The 20,680-nt window shown below is 33.7% G+C and overlaps 1 protein-coding gene across 2 annotated transcripts in view; it reads left to right on the top strand.

Moving 5' to 3' along the window:
• LRRC40 (leucine rich repeat containing 40) overlaps nucleotides 1-20,680 on the top strand; it is a 48,895-nt gene that overhangs the window by 10,448 nt on the left and 17,767 nt on the right. For both annotated transcript variants that reach the window (XM_058717007.1, XM_058717006.1), the window contains exons 2-9: nucleotides 854-1,035; nucleotides 2,679-2,752; nucleotides 4,516-4,645; nucleotides 7,854-7,977; nucleotides 11,750-11,892; nucleotides 13,131-13,303; nucleotides 15,517-15,604; nucleotides 15,721-15,766. In XM_058717007.1, the coding sequence (XP_058572990.1) occupies nucleotides 854-1,035; nucleotides 2,679-2,752; nucleotides 4,516-4,645; nucleotides 7,854-7,977; nucleotides 11,750-11,892; nucleotides 13,131-13,303; nucleotides 15,517-15,604; nucleotides 15,721-15,766 (960 nt within the window). The remainder of the gene's footprint in view (nucleotides 1-853; nucleotides 1,036-2,678; nucleotides 2,753-4,515; nucleotides 4,646-7,853; nucleotides 7,978-11,749; nucleotides 11,893-13,130; nucleotides 13,304-15,516; nucleotides 15,605-15,720; nucleotides 15,767-20,680) is intronic.

A 20,680-nucleotide genomic window follows, 5' to 3' on the forward strand; every position in this document is an offset into this window, starting at 1 on the left:
TTCCTGAGGTTTCAGTTTTTATAGTGGTGAACCTCGACTCTCCATGTTCAACTTACAGTCTTATTTGCTGTGTTACAGGAGTTGCAATATTTGTTCCAATGGGATTCACACAATGTTGTGTGATGGGGTAAGAAATAAAATTGTATGTTAGGTAAAATAGAGAGCAGCTACCAGAGTCAGTTATGCTTTCCAAATATCCACCGAGAGTCAAGACAGTAGTATAACTTTATAGGTGTTTGAATCCCATTTCTGCTACTTACTGGCTGTGTAGCCCTGGGTAAATTATACATTCTCTCTGTGCCCCATTTTTCTTGCCTATAAAACGAGAATAGTAGCAACACCTATCTCGCAGAGTTGTTACGAGGTTTAAATAGTATTATTAGAAAATTGCCTGGTATTTGTAAGTGTTAGCTATTATCATTAGCTATTATTAACATCAGTGTTTTCTCAGACAGTATATACTAATGTTATAAAATTATGACATCACCTTATAAATGTTGATTTCCATGCCTTCTCCCTATTCTATTAGTGCAATGGTAGAGTCCTTTCTTTATTTGCATTATATGTCGACTGCAATGTACCTTGCAGAGTATGTATATAGTAAATATAGATGAATGAAGATAAAAGATTTAATATGTAAAATACATATCATATTCTGTTTTTGAATAAAATCAACTTTAGTTGTAATTCATTGTTCGTTTGAATTGTTTTTAAGTATTTTTTTTTAATGTTTCAGAAATTACTTTCCAATAGATGAACTGCATGGCTATTATAAAAATATGCCACTTAGTATCTCACTTCTTGTTTTCTTTCTTTTCCCTTTTTCTTTTTGGTGTGGTGGTGATGGAAATAGTACCTCAGTGTGTCTGGAGAATAAATGTGGATATCCCTGAGGAAGCTAATCAGAATCTTTCATTCAGTGCTACTGAGCGATGGTGGGAGCAGACGGATTTGACCAAACTAATCATATCCAACAATAAACTTCAGTCACTTACAGATGATCTCCGACTGCTGCCTGCACTCACTGTTCTTGATGTAAGTTGACTGATTCTAAATATGTCATTAGTTGCGACTCTAAGAGACTCTAAGGCTAAATTTAGGCTTCATAAGCAGAAAAAAGTAGAAAACACGTGTTTAATTGGTAGACTGTAGGAAGAATAACAAATTATTGGTGGGTATAGCATGATAATTAAGAGTGTACATACAGAACATCAGGCTTCAGTTTCTGACTGTGCCACTTGATAGCTGTGTAACCTTGCAAAGTAACTTCATTGTGCCTCAGTTTCCACTTTTATAAACCAGGACTGACACTACTACCTATTTTTAAAACTTGTTCTTAGAATTATTATTATTTTTTTTTTATAATTTTTTTTTTTTCAATGTTTTTTATTTATTTTTGGGACAGAGAGAGACAGAGCATGAACGGGGGAGGGGCAGAGAGAGAGGGAGACACAGAATCGGAAACAGGCTCCAGGCTCCGAGCCATCAGCCCAGAGCCCGACGCGGGGCTCGAACTCACGGACCGCGAGATCGTGACCTGGCTGAAGTCGGACGCTTAACCGACTGCGCCACCCAGGCGCCCCTAGAATTATTTTTTTTTTATTATTTTTTTAAATTTTTTCTTTTTAACTTTTATTTACTTTTGAGACAGAGAGAGACAGAGCATGAACTGGGCAGGAGCAGAGAGAGAGGGAGACACAGAATCTGAAACAGGCTCCAGGCTCTGAGCTGTCAGCACAGAGCCCGACGCGGGGCTCGAACTCACGGACCGTGAGATCATGACCTGAGCTGAAGTCGGACGCCCAACCGACCAAGCCACCCAGGCGGCCCAAAACTTGTTCTTAGAATTAAATGCATTATTGCATGCAAACAGAATCAGCATTTAACAGGTGGTTGCTGCTGCTTATCCGTTTTCATTGCTATTATTTTTCTCATCATTATTCTAGACATGAAAGCAGCACTTAAGATTAATTTATTCTAAACTTGTCTTCAACGCTGACTTAAATTATTGAACTTAAATTTTTGTGTGTATATTAAGAGACTGTTTTTAGTCTCTAGTTGCCATGTGTTGTGAAGTAAAGCATGAGTAGTTTGTTTCACAATCTACAGAGTTCTGATGTACTTTATGTAGGAACATCAGAAATCTTCTAATTCATGTTTGAAAAAGTTGGATCTGGTGAAATTTCTAGATACATTTTTATTTTCTTCATTTGTAAAATGAATGGATTGGCTTTAGGTGTTCTCTCAGGTTTCTCGTACTTTCAAAATAATCTGGTTCTGTGAGAACATGAGAGAGGTTCCCCCTACCCTTTCTCTCTCTCTCTCTCTTTTTTTTTTGCTATATGTTGACATAAATCATACCATCAAAGTGCTATTAGTTTTAAAGCTCTCATCTCTCATTTCAGATTGAAATTCCACTCAATGAGATAAAGTTATTTTTTTAATTGTAATATTTAAAATTGATGACTTTATCACTTCGCGGTTTCTGAACAGCATTGTGGTCAACTTCAAATTCCTTTTCCTCTTCTGTACGTGGAATAAATTACCAAACTCCAACTCAGTACTGTTGAATTACAGTAACAAAATTATTGTGGAAGAATTCAGTACAGTGACAAATTCATGCTCATGTATTATTAATTATAAGACTAAGGTATTGACTGTCTTTTAATAACTTTTAGATACATGATAATCAGCTGACATCCCTTCCTTCTGCTATAAGAGAGTTAGAAAATCTTCAGAAACTTAATGTCAGGTAACATTTAAGCTTATTTAATTTCAGTATTGCTAACATAATGGTATAAATCTAATATTTTAAAAATATTTTTTAACATTAGAAAATATTTTTGTATGATCTCAGAAAGTGGTGAAAGCAGAGTAAGAGTTTTAAGTTTTCTCAGATTATTTATTTTTGTTTTAGAATTAATTGCCCACATGTTTTTCTGATTTTACAAATGTCCAGTTGATTTTTTTAAAAGTACTTTTTGTTTTATTTTTATATAACAGTTTTTAGTGGTTATTTTAGAAAACCTTTTTGTTAATATCTCAGGTTTTAAGTTACTTTGATATTCTTTAAAATATCCAGGTCAAACAAAGGAAGAAATTTGAAACAGTTATTTCATTAGTGCTGAAAAATGTCATGTCTTTAGTATTAGTAGCTTTTAAACTTTTCTGAGGACTCTGTGGATATGGTTCTGGTACTTGTTAGGTATGTGGGAAGCCAGGTGGCTAAGGCTCTCACTAACTTTGTTTGCCCTTTAATCTATACCTCTAGACTTTTAAGAAATAACTACCTTATATGTTATATATGCACAGGTTAGGGGAAAAGGGATTTGGGAAGATTTCATTTAGTAGATAAAAAGGTCTAAGTGTTCAAAACATAGTTTGAAAAACTGTGGTTTATAAAATAGGTATGGTTACAGATCTGTCTAACATAGCATAGTCAAATCTCTGTGTTCTGGAGGTAAGTTCATTGCTTTGAGGGAAAATGGTTCCTTAATTTACAGCCCTCATCTGGTGAAAAACTTAAAATTACCACAAAAGCAAAAATAGCTACACACAAAAGGTGCTAATTGTTTAGAGCTACATCAGAACCTCTTCCCCATACAAGTCAAAGGCATGGGTATGGCCTGTAAAGGCAAGAGCCAAAATCTAGAGTCAAAGTCTAGAGTCAGATGAGCCACCTAGGAGCCCCAATAGTAACCAATTTTTGACAGTTTTTTAGTGTTTCTTATTTTAGAATGCATCTTTTGGCATTTTTGTTCTAACTAGTTTTATTTTTATATAATTTAAGGTTATTTTTACCCTGTTATATTTCTCATTTCACCCTGTTACTTGTTAAGTAATTATATATGGTGTGAAAGTAGAATGGATTCCTAAGTAAATAGTTAAGATAAATCTGGGAACAGGTTAAGTCAGGTCATCTCTTAATTATCAAGGAATATATCATGCTTAGTGACTTGGGACTTCTAAAACAATAAACCAAGTATCTCTACAGAGGAACTGAGTAGAAAAGTTAAGAGTAAGTACAAAGAAGAGTGGAGTCACATATTGCATTCAGCTGGACATGCCAGGCTCTTAAAAAGAGCTATTTTTGTCTTGAGTGCTAGCTTAAAAACATAATCCCCATATGAGCTGTGACTCCCATTATAATGTATGTGTGCCCATGTCTCTTGTCAAAATTCTAAAATTCAGACATAGTATGAAAAATTGTCCAGTATATCCTTTCACATTGCATATAAAATCAAGAGTAGGTTATAAGGAAACAATTAAAAGTTCATAAATTATTTGGTTAAAAACCTGTATTTCTTTGTTTTCTTTGAAACTCTCTATTTGATTGCTTTAGCTTACTGTAATTTTAATGAGTTACATCATTAGCATGTGAAGTTTGAGAAGTCCTTAAAATTAGTCACCATATTTTATTTTTTAAAATGAGCCCATGTAGTTAGCAAAAATACCTTTACAATTGTTTATTGTGTTGTGACCAAATTACTCAGCATTTATTTTATCAATCAATAGCCATAACAAACTGCAAATACTCCCTGAAGAAATTACAAATCTGAGAAACCTGAAGGGCCTCTATCTCCAGCATAATGAACTAACTTGCATACCAGAGGGATTTGAACAACTTTTCAACCTAGAAGACTTGGTAAGTTGTGATTTTCCAATTTTTATGTAATTTGGGGCAGGTGGGATTTTTCACCAGGCTTAGAAATTGAATGTATGATTGAAATGATGAGAACATGGACAGCTGATTACATGACTGGATTATCAGAAACTGCATTTCAATTAGATTGCTAAATTAGGTATTATAAAATCAGTTTTTCTTATTTTTTCTTATGAAATCAACTTAGGTTTGAATTTAGGAAGAGAGTGTGGGAAGGGGTGACAAGGATGACTGTTATTCAGAGGATTTTTATGGTTTTGCAAAATAGAGCACGGGTGTCTGTAGCATATACCAGTTCTCTTTTGTATACCCATCCTCCTTTATTGCCTCTATGACCCTCCTGTCCTATGAGTGTCTAGATAATCCCTTTAAGGCCTGCCTTTTCGTCCCCATTTTTCAAAATGTCCACATTACCTCACAAAATTTTCATTTTATCTGTCATATCCTAAATAGAAATAACTGTAAAGCAATACAGATATTATTTTAAGAATAATAGAAACAGTAGGCACTTGGCTTTTTGCTTTACCTATAGCAAGGTACATAGTTTTATCCCCTAGAATAGATACAGAATTACGGTTTATAAAAACAAAACAAAACAAAACAAAACAAAACAAAACAAAAAATATCTCATCTGAAGTCACATAGCTAATAAGTAAGGAATTTAGGATTTTAACATAAGTCAATTTGACTCCAAAATGTATCCCTTTTTTTCTTCCACTATACCCCTGAAGGAGTAAGATTCCACTGTAAAATCTGCAATCTGAAAGACTTTAGCTAGATTAGATGGAGATTAGTTGTTCCAATATATACTCTCTATTGTACATGGTTAATTCCTCTTATGTTCTTGTTCTTTTCCCTATTACATACTTTGAAGAACTTATTTATATCACTTTAGTCTTAAAGTTTGTTTCTCACTAAAGGAAAAAGTAATTCTTTTACCTGTGTTTTTTACTTTTAAGTACATCTTCCTTGATATTTCCCTGATCTGCTGTAGTGTTTGAAATCAATGTATATACTGTCCTCAGACATTCCTTCAGTATCTGTCAATATCCAATCTGATCAAATTGGATATAAGGTTTGGAAAGCAAAAGGCATAGGTAGATAAAATGAATGGCTAAGGAGGGAGCCATCAGATTTTCTTATAAAGTTTAATGGTAAAAGATAGCAATTGATGAAAAAAAAGAAGAGTATTTAGATTAGAAACGAAACGTAATAAACTGTAGCAGTTCCCAGTTGTTTTATGGGTTCCCAGATAGGCATATGCATAATGAAAGGATATTTCAGTTGAGAATTGTGTTCTTAAGGACTCATTTACCATATCATAAATGTGAGCACTAATATATTACAACATTAGAAATATAAGCATATTAGGGGAGCTTGGGTGGCTCAGTCGGTTGAGCACCTGACTCTTGATTTTGGTTCAGGTCGTGATCCCAAGGTTGTGGGATTGAGCCCTGCATCAGACTCCCCGCTGAGTATGGAGCCTTCTTAAGATTCTCTTCCTCTCTCTCTCAGCACAGAGTCTGACACAGGACTCAAACTCACGAACTCACAAACTGTGAGATCATGACCTGAGCTGAAGTCAGAAACTTAACTGACTCAGCCACCCAGGCGTCCCAAGCTAGTAGTATTTCTTAAAGGTATATAAAAACTGCTTAGCAATGGTACTAAATAAATATTTATTGAAGGAATGACAGCATAAATATGGATTTATTTATATACAATGTATTTAATGATATATAAAGTAGATGCATTAAACTAGATACAATGCTTTATATCTAATACAATTATTAACTGCAATAATGTTTAATTTCTTAGTAAATTTTGTTGATTTGGGTTACTTAAAATGTCTTAAGAATTTGTGAATTAATATCTCTCCTGTATCAAAACCCTTTTTATTTAAGCTTTTTATTTTGAAATAATTTTAGATTTACAAAAATGTAAAGATAGTACAGAGAGTTCTTATATATTCTTCACCCAGCTTTCCTTAATGTTGACAATTTACATACTCATGGCACATTTGAAAACTAAGAAATTAACATTGGTACAGTATTACTGACTATACTATAGATTTTAAGATTTTCCCAGTTTTTCCGCTAATGTCCTTTTTTTTTGTTCCAGGATCCAATCCAGAATACCACATTGCATTTATTGTCAGTAACTTTTGATATTAACAAAATATTTATTTATTAGTAATCTCTTAGTATATAGAGTATTAGAATTGTAGATTGTTGTTTCCTGTTGTAGTTTATGATATGCTGTGTTATTTATGATAGTAACAGTGTGTTTTATAAAAAATAACTGATCTAGCATTTTTACCTTTTTCTATCATCTTAATTGATTTAGGGTTACAAATGCAACTGTTTAATGTTAGACTAAATGAAAGTTTTCAGAGAACAAGTTACCTTAAGTCATTTTTTTCTCATCTGTTGTTGCATTTGTCCCTATCTAACAGTTTGCTGTTAGCTAGTGAAGTACTTACACCTAATTCAACTGTCATTAAGTATTATCTGATTGTCTTTTAAGTGCAGTTTCAAAAAAAATGTTCTCTCATAACTGTTTATGCTTTAATGAAAAAATAGAAACAATGATTTAAAGAAACAGGTATAGACATTAATTAGGCAAGCTTGAATGAAGGAAAAATAGAGAGCAAACTTCTGGACTCTATTAAAGCAGATTTGCTGAGATCAGCGGAAGAATGGAGGGACTATTTTTCCCTTAAAAATTAAAATGTCCATTTTCTCAGCTTTATTTTTTTTCTTTGAAGGATTTTTCTTTCCTGCAAATAAATTTTTCATTTCATATTACAATTTACCTATATGGTTTGCCTAATGTATCATAGGTAGTCAATAAATACTGGATGAACAAATGGGTTTTTAAATTAAAAACATGATGCATGATATGACTTAGTAGTAACAGAAACCTTTATGTAAAATATTTCTGAAGTCAGAATTCATTCTGATTTCTTCCTGCTACATTATTAGGCACATAGTGGTCCTGTAGAATACTGAGGTCATAAATGACAACTTGTGAAATTGTGAATGGGGGTTACAAAACATACCACCTCTGAGATAGTCTTGTTTTAGGTTGCAATCTCCTCAAACTTATGAAATCCCTTTTAGGGATCATTTGTTTGTTTGTTTATTTATTTATTTATTCATTCATTCATTCTTTCTTTCTCTTTCTAAAGGATCTTTCCAATAATCGTCTTACAACTGTTCCTGCTAGTTTTTGTTCTCTGTCCAGTCTGGTGCGACTCAATCTTTCCAGTAATCAACTGAAGAGTTTGCCAGCAGAAATAAGTGGAATGAAAAGTAAATCTCTATTTTAAAAAATACATAAATTTGAAGTTGGTGCAACTTATATTTAGAAAAATAAATTTTAATATAGTTAGTTACAGAGAAATAAAATAATAGATTTTATACTGGCAAAGCAAACAATAGCAAGTAGTCAGATTTTCTTCAGAGCATTATTGTCTAGCTTAACTTCCTAAACAGCTACTACTAAAAACATATTTTGGCATATCAAAAAGAGGAAAATAAAATATGATTATGAACTATGGTAAAATTATATATCTAAGATATTGATTAGGGTTTTGAGCTATGCTATCTCCTCATTCATTCATTCATTCATTCAACATTCACTAAGAGGTTATTCCCCTCTCATAGGTGATTCTGCTTATGTGGTTACATTATAGCTGTAGTTCCTCATGGCCCAGAAATAATGATGTCAGGGATGGTCTAGTTTTGTCCAAATGGTCAACCATTTTCTTTTAAAAAAGGTTAAAATAGTGGTTCTATTGAAGTTTACCATTGAACCATTATATTTAATGTATTCTAGAACTCATAATATTAAGTGATAAAAAAATAGAAGGCAGATTTCAGTACCTTTTAAATAATTATACTTAGGGGGTGCCTGGGTGGCTTGGTCGGTTAAGTGTCCGACTTCGGCTCAGGTCATGATCTCACGGTCTGTGAGTTCGAGCCCCGCGTCGGGCTCTGTGCTGACTGCTCAGAGCCTGGAGCCCGTTTCAGATTCTGTGTCTCCCTCTCTCTCTGCCCCTCCCCTGTTCATGCTCTGTCTCTGTCTCAAAAATAAATAAACGTTAAAAAAAAAAAATTAAAAAAAAAAAAAATAAATAAATAAATAATTATACTTAATCATCTTAGAATTCTTGATTTAGAGGCCAAAATCATTGTAATTTTTGTTGTTGTTTAAAGGCAAACTATTATTATATCTTGGTTAATGAGCACACTGTGTGTGTCAGCCTTACACTGTTTACCTTATATAGTCTTTTCTGCTAATCATATGTAAGCCCTCTTCATTTCTTTAAACCTCCCTTTTGTGGAAGTTATGGAAGTGATTTTGTGCAGTTGATTACAGATCATTTTGAGATAAATTTGTAAAATTGTGCTGTTTTAGTTTAGATTAATAGTCATTTATAATAGGAATGCATAAGTTAAATCTGCCATAAATCAAGTTGATATTCTAGGGGAGCCTTTGCTTGGGTTACGAGTAATTAAGACTTTGCTTGTCTTTGCCATTTTTCAGTAAACATATTAAAAAGTAGAGCTAAACATAAAATATGTTATCTCTAGTTAGTATGTAAGAAGCATGGATTTTTTTTTTCCCATAAATTAGATGGACCTATCTTGAGAGATGGGAAAAGATAGAGAAATCAATAGAAAAATACTTTGAATTTATGGCAAATTTTCCAATATGCAGCATAATTCATGATTAGATACTTTCTTCCTTTAACCATGACAGTGATACTTTTAAACTATCACCAGTAGTACATTTGGTTATTATTTCACTATTAATGACTGGATCCTAAGAACAATATGCTAACATTCGTGTGATTCTTTGTAACGAATACTTTTACATATGTTGTTTTGCCATTACAAAGGTTCTGTACTTTAGGGGGATGTGTATTTTTTACATTTTAAAGATTCATAAACCTAGACTTAGAAATTGTCTTATAAATTGTAAAGCCAAGGATCCTATAAGAGCTTGAATCCTCTTACTCCATCCCCGTTGCTCTTTCCACTGCACACTGCTTGTATTCTCAGTCAGTGCTCTTAAATGCAAACAATTGTGAAAACTAGTCTCTAACTTTTATTATTTTTTTTAATGTTTATTTATTTATTGAGAGAGAGAGAGAGAGAGAGAGAGAGAACGAGCATGTGTGTGTGAGAGTGGGGGCAGGACAGAGAGAGGGAGGTAGAGAAAGAATCCCAAGCAGGGTCCATGTTCAGCATGGAGCCTGACGCTGGTCTAGATTCCATGACCCTGTGAGATCATAACCTGAGCCAAAATCAGGAGTTGGATGCTTAACCCACTGAGCCACCAGGGGTCCCTATAATAGGTCTGTAGCTTTTAAAACCAACTTTTCTTCATAGAATTTACTGGATTTGGGGTGGATCACATTGTGACATTTTTAAAAATGCTGTAGCCAAATAATACATAAATTACTACATTATTTGTTGAAAGTAGTACATTTCTTTTGAAAAACAACTTCTTTAAATACTTAAAGAGGCGGTTTCAGGCAATGTATCAACTCAGTCTTGCATTATGTTAAAATTGGCAGGCTCTGTTTCCGATTCTGTGTCTCCCTCTCTCTCTGCCCCTCCCCCGTTCATGCTCTGTCTCTCTGTGTCCCAAAAATAAATTAAAAAAAAAAAAAAAAAAAGTTGAAAAAAAAAATTGGCAGGCTCAAAATATAGCAAAAAATGTATATCACCTATTCAAACTAGACAGTTGAGACTGAATTGTGGAAAATATGTGGTGTGGTGGCCATTGCAAGTTGAAGAATCTGTGATATGGATTGGGGGAGTACTGCTTATTGAATTCTTAATGGAAAGAAGACCTTTACTTTTATCCATTTTGTTTTTGATTTGCCTTTTAAGAAAGAAAGATCCAGGAGGTAAGAGAGAGATGCTGCAAGTAAGAACATCCTTCTTGAGCTATATAGTATGCATTCTTGTCCATAGTGTTAGCTAAGATGTTAGAAAAAACATGTAATTTAAACAAAAATAGAAAAAGAAAGGAAAGAACACAGGGAGAGAAAAGTAGTATGGATGGATGGAAGAATAGGAAGGCATACATAGAAATCCGAGGCTTTTTGACAGCAAGTCAACTTCCTAATTTAAATACATATGTCTGAGCTACTACTAGCCACAGTTGTTTAATATCCATTCATACAGCTAGTATGCATGCGTCTTTATATGTCTTTAACTACCTTAAGCTTTTTTTTTAAGGATGTATAATTACTGAGGGAAATAATATCTCATAGTGTGTAGTTTATATGCTTTAGAATATCTTAACAGAGTACTGGAGTACTTTGGTTTTTACCATTACAAAGATTACTTGGACTATTATTATTATTTTTTTAAACAACTTTATTGATGAATGACACAAAAAGCTATACATATTTAATGTGCACAACTTGGTGAGTTTAAGATGTGGCTGGGTTTTTTTGTTGTTTTTTTTTTAAAATTTACATCCAAGTTCGTTAGCATGTTGTGCAACAATGATTTCAGAAGTAGATTCCCTAATGCCTCTTACCCGTTTAGCCCTTTCCCCCCTCCCACAACCCCTCCAGCAGCCCTCTGTTTGTTCTCCATATTTGTCTCGTGTTTTTCCCCCTTCCTGTTTTTATATAGTTTTTGCTTCCCTTCCCTATGTCCATCTGTTTTATATCTTAAAGTCCTCATATGAGTGAAGTCATATGATATTTGTCTTTCTGTGACTAATTTTGCTTAGCATAATACCCTCCAGTTCCATCCATGTAGTTGCAAATGGCAAGATTTCATTCTTTTTGATTGCCAAGTAATATGATGACTTGGACTTTTATTAAACATTATTTTTAATATCAGTTCTCTTTAATTATAATTAAGTATAAAAAAATCTTACTTTACGTTTATTTAATTCTAGGATTCTTGATTATTATATCAGTATTGCATGAGTTTATAAGTCCTCATGATGATCCTCATGATGATGTACACATTCTTTGAATGTATATATAATTATAGACCAATATTTTTCTTTATTAAGATATTTTTGTTTTTCACTTACTATGTATTGCAGGATTAAAGCATTTGGATTGTAATTCAAATTTCTTGGAAACTGTACCTCCTGAATTGGCTAACATGGAGTCACTAGAATTGCTCTATTTGCGGAGGAATAAATTACGTTTTCTACCAGAATTTCCTTCTTGTAGGTTATTAAAGGTAATATTTACTTGATTACTAAATAACTATGTATTTTCTGAAAGTTAATTATGAAAATGAAAATTTTAATCTGATTTACTTTGGGAATATGTATTAGTTATAGGTGCTATGTTTTTCCTATATTTTTCAGAATTTTAATATGACTAAATACATTCATGGTATTGCTAGTAATAGATTTTTTTTTAAAGAAATAGTCAACTTAAAAATAGGAATTTGTCTCTTTCATCTGGGGAGTAGTATACAACTGGAGAAGTAGGTGTTGAGACTAATGTCATAAGTTGGAGCCATACTGTAGGAGACCTGGAATACTAGGGAGGAATATGTATCTAATTCTGTAAGTTACCACCTCTCATGTTTACCTGATCATAATTGGGTCTCTTTGAAATTAATTACTTTCTTGTGGTTTTAAGTATATAGTGTTAACATTGTCTTTTAAATTTGTCATGTTTTGTTTTTCTTCATGTATACTGTTATGTATTAGAGTTAAAAGAGTTTTATTTATTTGTTTTTTAGTTTTTAAAGTTTTACGTTGAGATAGAAAGTGTGAGTGGAAGAGGGCAGAGAGAGAGGGGGAGACAGAATCCACAGCAGGCTCTGCACTGACTGTGGGGAAAGGTTCGACATGGGACTTAAACCCATGACTGTGACCTCATGACTCCAGCCAGCCGAAGTCGGAAGCTTAACCCACTGAGACACTAGGTGCTCCAAAAGGGTTTCTTTTAAACAGAATGGTGGCAGTGATAAAAGGAACTGAAAATGTTATTGTTTAAAGATTAATTATACATCTAATATTTATAGATTCTGTTAATGGGAAATCAGTATATATAATAATCACTAATGAAAATGCTGAATAACAAACTGTGATATAAGTAACTTTTTAAGCTTATTCTGATTTGTATTAAAACTTTACTTTTTTTATTAGTATAGTTCTTAGATTTGTATTTTTATTCTATAAATGTTAACTACTAAATAATTTCTGTGGTTTGGTTTTACAGATTTTGAGCTTCTGCCAGATTAAATCTGTAATTATTTTTAAATTTCCAGAAAATCCTTGAAAGTGTTCTGTTTTTGCCATTTTTAGCTGTAAGATAGCTTACTTGTAATTGAAAATTTAAGCACCTTAGTAATTAGAAACATGTTTTTCCATGTGTTTTTCAGTGATTAGATTTCAATATTATTTTTATTACCTAGTAAAAATTGAATACAGAAATACATGTGATTGATCTTTGGTTTTGTAGGAATTACATGTAGGTGAAAACCAGATTGAAATGTTAGGGCCAGAACATCTTAAGCATCTGAATTCTATCCTTGTGCTAGACCTGCGGGATAATAAGTTAAAATCTGTTCCAGATGAAATTACACTACTACAGTCTTTGGAAAGGCTTGACCTAAGCAACAATGATATCACTAGGTAAGTTTAAAGATCAAATGAATAAGAAATCATGCCTGCATTTGCTTATAATTCAGAAGTTAATATTAATAAGTTAATAATATTTGAGAAAAACATGTGGAGATCTTTTTTTTTCTAAATTGAATTCAGTAAATATTTAGTAAACAAGTATCATGTACAGACCTACAAAGAATAGTTAGATTTGGTCCTTGACAGCAAGCTTAAAATACTAATAGAATCAGATCTATTTTACAAGTTACTCTAATCCACTAGAACGTAAACTAAGAAGTCAGGATATTTATCTGTTTTGTTCACTGCTCTCTAACTCCTAGATCAGTGCCTTGGTATATAGAAGGTGCCTGATAAATATTTCTTGAATTTATCAAATGAATGTAAAGACATGGGAGAGATATAAAGTGCTTTGGGGGCTTAAAAGAGATACAGGAACCAGCCATTTATTGAGAGGAATCAGGGCAGACTGTGTAGAAGAAGAAATGTTTTTAGATGATCGTTAGGACTTAGACTAGTGTGAAGCAAGTTAAGTGTTTAAGAGCACAAAATTTAAGATCATACCTACTTTCAGGGTCATGCCTCACTTTAGTCCCACCATGTGATCTTTAAAGAATGACTGCGATTTTTTTTTTTTTTTAATTTTTTTTTTCAACGTTTTTTTATTTATTTTTGGACAGAGAGAGACAGAGCATGAATGGGGGAGGGGCAGAGAGAGAGGGAGACACAGAATCGGAAGCAGGCTCCAGGCTCCGAGCCATCAGCCCAGAGCCTGACGCGGGGCTCGAACTCACGGACCGCGAGATCGTGACCTGGCTGAAGTCGGACGCTTAACCGACTGCGCCACCCAGGCGCCCCAAGAATGACTGCGATTTTTAAGTACACATGTAAGGTGATTAGAATGATTGCCTTGGTAGGATGAAACTGTACAAAGAAAGCTTTGGAAGTTCAGGAAATTGTAGGGATATATTTAGAGAATAGCAAGGAATCAAGTTTACCTGGTAAATAAGGTATATTAAGGGAGTCTGTGGGAATTTAGGACTTGTAAGTTAAGGCCATGTGGTCTGTAAAATGCTTGTGAAGAGTCAGTTTTCATTCGTTAAGAGATGGGAAGCTACTGAAAGATTAAGAGCAGAACCAATTTGATTATATTCTCATTAAAAAATAAATTGGTGGGGTGCCTGGGTGGCTCAGTTGGTTGAGTGTCCAACTTCAGCGCAGGTTGTGATCTCATGGTTCTTGAGCTTGAGCCCTGCGTCGGGCTCTGGGTTTACAGCTCGGAGCTCAGAACCTGCAGCTTTCAGATTCTGTGTTTCTTGCTCTCTATGCTCCTCCCTGGCTTGTGCTCTGTCTCTCAAAAATAAACTTGGGGCACCTCGGTGGCTCAGTTGGTTAAGCGTCTTACTTCAGCTCAGGTTATGATCTTGCAGCTCGTGGGTTCGAGCCCTATGCTCAAGCTCTGTGCTGACAGCTCAGAGCCAGTGCCTGTTTCGGATTCTGTGTCTCTGACTCTCTCTGTCCCACCCCCGCTCACTCCCTCTCTCTCTCAAAAAATGAATAAACATTAAAAAAATAATAAACATGAGGTGTCTGGGTGGCTCAGTCAGTTAAACATCTGACTTCAATTCAGGTCATGATCTCACAGTCTGTGAGTTTGAGCCCTGTGTTGAGCTCTGTGCTGACAGCTCAGAGCCTGGAGCCACTTCTCCCTCTCTCTCTGCCCCTCCCCACTCATGCTCTGTCTCTCTTGCTCTCAAAAATAAATAAAACATTAAAAAAATTAAAAAAAATAAACATTAAAAAATTTAAAAAAATTGGTGATTATGGGTTGAATACATGGGATAGGAGTGGTTTTGCATATGGGAAATCTCAGTAAACTATTAGATCATTAGGGAAGAATTTTCTTTGCTAACTTGAAGGGCAAAATCGAAACATTTAATATTAATGAGTATGGCTATCCTGAATCACTGATTCTTTCAGATTTGCTTTTTATGGTTTTTATTTAGCAAATGTTTTAAAGTTCACATTTTTTTAGCAATCACAATATGACAATTTCAAAATAAATCTATTTTTTCTTTTACATGTTAAACATTTATCTCAAAGGGATTTATTTTAGGCCTATGTTACTTGGGCTGTTTTTGACATGGTTATATGATATAGTTTGTCAAATGTTATTAGTTTTATAGCCAACTATTTGGTTGAATTATGTTTAATCTTTTTTGTAGTCTACCTTGTTCATTGGGAAAACTTCATTTGAAATTTCTGGCACTAGAAGGAAATCCTTTGAGAACAATTCGAAGAGAAATTATAAATGTAAGCATATTTGTCACTCAGCTATGTTTTTAAATTTGAAATTCAAACATGCATGTTGATCTATGAAACTGCAAAGTATGTCTTGGTGAATATGTATCTTCTCTCCATGTTTTCAGAAAGGAACCCAAGAAGTCTTAAAATATCTGCGAAGCAAGATTAAAGGTACTTTTCTATATTTTCCTGTATTTTGAAGGAAAATGTGAAAGGTAGTGAAGTGGTAACAATACATAAATTTACATGTATTTGGGGTATAAATAATTAGAGGAAATGGTCCATGGCAGGTGTGGTTCTAATTCTGAAATCAAATAGGCCATACATATGCTGAAATTATAAAAACATCCTTAAATTCACAATAATAATGTTTTATGCTTAATTTATTTGATTTGTGCTACATTGTACCAACTGGAAAATATAACAAAGATTCAATAAGTACTCTAGTGCTTTAACTTGCAAAAAAAAGCAAAACTTGGCTTTTATGGTAAATGAATTCTATTGACTGGTGGTATATTAATAGTATTTGAATATCTGCTTCATGCATAGTTTTGCTAAGTTCCAACAGATATAAAGATAAAACACATTTTTCAGGATATGTTAATTTAGTATGAATATGCACCCAAAGAGAAAGTGATAGTATACATTTGATTTTGTTGTTAAATTTTTATGTTTATTTATTTATTTTGAGAGAGAGAGAAAGCACTAGCAGGAGAAGCCAGAAAAGAGGGAGACAGAGAACCTCAAGTGGGCTCCGCACTGATACACATATGTGAAATCTCAGTAAACTATTAGATTACTAAACCCGATGCGGGGCTCAAACTCAAAAACCACGAGATCATGACCTGCCCCGAGACCAAGTGTTAGACGCATAATAGACTGAGCCACCTAGGTGCCTCACTATACATTTAATTTTTAATGCTATACTAAAATTGTGCTATATCCCAATTTTTATTTTATGTATGTCATTGTAGGATACACTAGAGCATTTAGAAAAAATCAGTTGTACCAGTGTATTGCTGCATAACAAACACTCTACAACTTAGTGACTAGATACAGCAACTGTTAATTTAGCTCACAACTCTGTTGGTTATGCACAGCCTAGCCTAGCACCATATTGCCCATATGTTAAATGCATAACAGGGGCACCTGAGTGGCTCAGTTCGTTGAGAGACCAACTCTTGATTTCATCTCAGGTCATGATCTCATGGTTTCTGGGATCGAGCCCCACTCTTTGCTAACAGCGTGGAACCTGCTTGGGATTTTCTGTCTCTCTGTCTCTGTCTTTCTCTCTCTCTCTTTGTTCTTTTCCTGCTTGCACTTGAGCACTCTCTTTCTCAAAATAAATAAATAAAACATTAAAAAAAATGAATAAGGTAATTGAATGCTTCAGCAATTTCCATTTTCCACCTTGACCTTCCAATAAATTAACATAATTTTGTAAGACTTTCATTTCCTGCCAATTTCTAGGTATGCTTTCTCTCCCAGAAAAATGTAATTATTCTGAAATAATCAGTTAGGTGTCATATCAGAATAATCCAGACATTTTTTAAAAACTAAATTCTTTAGGGTAGTTTTAGGTTTACAGCGAAATTGAGAGGAAGGTACAGATATTCCCCTATATCCTCTGCCCACACATATGCATAGCTTCCCCCATTATCAACATCCCTTACCTAAATGGTACATTTGTTTTTTGTTTTTGTTTTTTTTTTTTTTACTAAGGATGAACCTACATTGACACGTAATCTTCCCAAGTCCATAGTTACCTTAGATTTCACTCTTGGTGTAGTGTATTCTACAGATTTGGACAACAATTATGTATCTACCATTGTAATATACAAAGTATTTTTACTGCCCTAAAAATCTTCTGTGATCTGCCTGTTTATCCTGTCATCCCCTCTTATCACCCATCTCTGATCTTTTCCCTGTTTCCATAATTTTGCCTTTTTCAGAATGTCATGTAATTAGAATCTTTCAGATTTGCTTCTTTCACTTTGTAGCATGCATTTATGCATCCACCATGCCTTTTCATGGCATGACAGTTCTTTTTTTTAAGCACTGAATAATATTTCCATTGTCTGGATGTAGTACAGTTTATTTATTTACCCTACTAAAGGATACGTTGGTTGCTTCCAGATTTTGGCAATTATGAATAAATCTACTCTTTTTTGCACATGGATCTTCTGATGTTTCAGCACCACTATGGAAGAGGCCATCTTTGCTCCATTGTTTTTATAGCTTTTGCTGCTTTGTCAAAGATGAATTGAGTGTGCTAATGGAGATCTATGTATAGGCTCTCTGTTCTGTTGTATTGATCTCTTTGTTCTTTTGTCAATTTCACACTGTCTTGATTACTGTAGCTTTATTGTAAGTCTTCCAATTGGATAATGTCAGTCCTCCAACTTTGTTCTTCTCCATCAATACTGTGCTGGCTCTTTTGAGTCTTTTGCAGCTCTATATAAACATCTTGCCAATATTGAGTCCTTTTGTCCATGAACGTGGAATATCTCTCTAAGTTAGTTCTTTGATTACATTCATCATAGTTTTGTAGTTTTCCTCATAGAATTCATATACATATTTTGTTAGATTTATATGTAACCATTTCGTTTCATTTGATGCTAATGTAATTGTAATTGGTATTGTGTTATTAATTTCAGATTTTACTTGTTCATTATTGATATAAAAGAAAGCAATTTACTTTTGTATATTAACCTTGTATCCTGCAACCTTATTATAATCACTTACCAGTTTCAGGGGGTTTTTCTTGTCACATCTTTTGGATTTTCTACCTAGATCATGTCATCTGTGGACAAAGAATATTTTATGCCCTCCTTCCCAGTTTATATTCTTTTTATTTCATTTACTTACCTATTGCATTGCCAAGGACTTCCAGTATAATGTTCAAAAGGAGTGGTGAGTGGGGGCTTCCTTACTTTGTACCTAATCTTAGGGGGAAAGCTTCAAGTTTCTCACCAAGTTATGATGTGAGTTGTAGGTTTTTTGTAGATATTCTTAAGTTGAGAAGGTTCTCCTCTATTCCTAGTTTACTGAGAGTTTTTATCATAAATGGGTGTTGGCATTTGTCAGATTTTTTTTACGCATTTATTGATATGACCGTGTAATTTTTCTTTTTTAGCCTTTTGATATGAAGCATTGCATTGATTGATTTTTGACTGTTGAACTAGACTTGTATACCTGGGTCAAATCCCACTTGGTCACAGTGTATAATTTTTTAAATACTTTTTAAAATTCAATTTGCTATTATTTTGTTGAGGAATTTTACATGTATATTCATGAGAGATAATGCTTTCTAGTTTCTTGTCATATCTTTTCTGGTTTTGGTTTTAGGATAACTGTTGGCCTTGTAGAATAAGTTAGGAAGTATTCCCTCTGTTTCTAGCTTGTGAAAGAGATTGAAAAATTGATATAATTTCTTCCTTAAATGTTAGGTAGAATTCACCAGTGAACCCATTTGGACCTGTTGCTTTCTGTTTTGGAAGGTTATTAAATATTAGTTGAATTTCTTTTATAGATACAGGCCCATTCAGGTTGTATGTTTCTTTTGTGTGGGTTTTGGCAGATTGTGTCTTTCAAGAAATTGGTCTTTTTCATCTAGGTTACTAAATTTGTGGGCACAGAGTTGTCAATTTTAGAACATTTTCATTACCTCAAAAAGAATTTCCATACCCTTTGGCTATTATGGATAATGCTGTTATACACAATTATTTACAAGTTTCAGTGTGAGCATGTGTTTTCATTTCTCTTGTGTATATATCTAGGAGTGGAATTGCTAGATCAATGGTAATTTTATGTTTAGTCATTTCAGGAACTGCCAGACTCTTTTACAAAGCAGCTGCACCAGTTTCCATTCTTATCAGCATTGCATGAGGGTTATGATTCTTTCACATCCTCACCAACACTTGCTGTTTTCTGACTTTCTGATTCTAGATGCACTGGTGGGTGTGAAGTGGTATCTCACTCTAGATTTGATGTGAATTTCCCTGATGACTAATGATGTTGAATATCTTTTCATGTACTTATTGGCCGTTTGTACATCTTTGGAGAAATGCCTGTTCAGATCCTTTGCCCAATTTTTAATTTTTTTTTTTAAAGTTGATTTATTTTGAAGGAGAGAGAGAGAGGGAGGGAAGGAGGAAGGGAGGGAATCCCAAGTAAGCTCCACAGTGTCAGCACAGAGCCCAATGCAGGGCTTGATCTCACAAACTGTGAGATCATGGAAGAGTCAGATGTTTAACCAACTGAGCCATCCAGGTGCCCCCAATTTTTAATTTTTTATCTTTTTATTATTGAGTTGTAGTAGTTCTTTTGTATCTCTTGTCAGATATATGATTTGCATATATCTAGTCCTCTGTGGGTTTGGTTTTTCATTTTTTGGTACTATCCTTTGAAACAAATTTTTATTTTTGTTTTTTTTTATTTTGATAAAGTTAATTTATCTGTTTTTGTTTCCTTTTTGCTTATGCTTTTGGTTTCACATCTGAAAATCCTTTGCAAAAATCTTTTTTGTGAAAACTATTTCCTTTGTGTTTTTTTGAAGTTTTGATTTTATATTGAAGTATTTGACTCATTTTTTATACTGAAGTATTTGATTCGAGTTAATTTTTATATATGATATGAGATAAGATTCCAATTTATTTCTTCTCCATGTGGTTATTTAGTTTCCTTGCACCATTTGTTGAAAATACTATTTTTTCCTTATTGAATGGTTTTGTCATTTTTGTTGAAAATCAGTTGACCATAAATACAGGGTTCATTCTGGACTGTCAGTTTTATTGCATGGATCTGTATGTCTATACTGTGCCAGTACCACAATATCTTGATTACCATTGATTTGTAGGAAGTTTTGAAATCGGGAAGTATAAATTCTTTATTCTTTTTTCCTCAGGCTTGTTTTAGCTATTGTGGGTTTCTTGCAATCCCACATGAATTTTAGAATCATTTTTTTTGATTTCTACAAAGAAATCAGCTGGGATTCTGATAGGGATTACATTGACTCTGTAGATCAATTAAGGGAATATTGCCATCTTAGGTTTTTTAGTTAAAAGGTCAGTAAATGCTGATGAT

Source organism: Neofelis nebulosa, chromosome 2, assembly GCF_028018385.1.
Source record: "Neofelis nebulosa isolate mNeoNeb1 chromosome 2, mNeoNeb1.pri, whole genome shotgun sequence".
Lineage (NCBI taxonomy): Eukaryota > Metazoa > Chordata > Mammalia > Carnivora > Felidae > Neofelis > Neofelis nebulosa.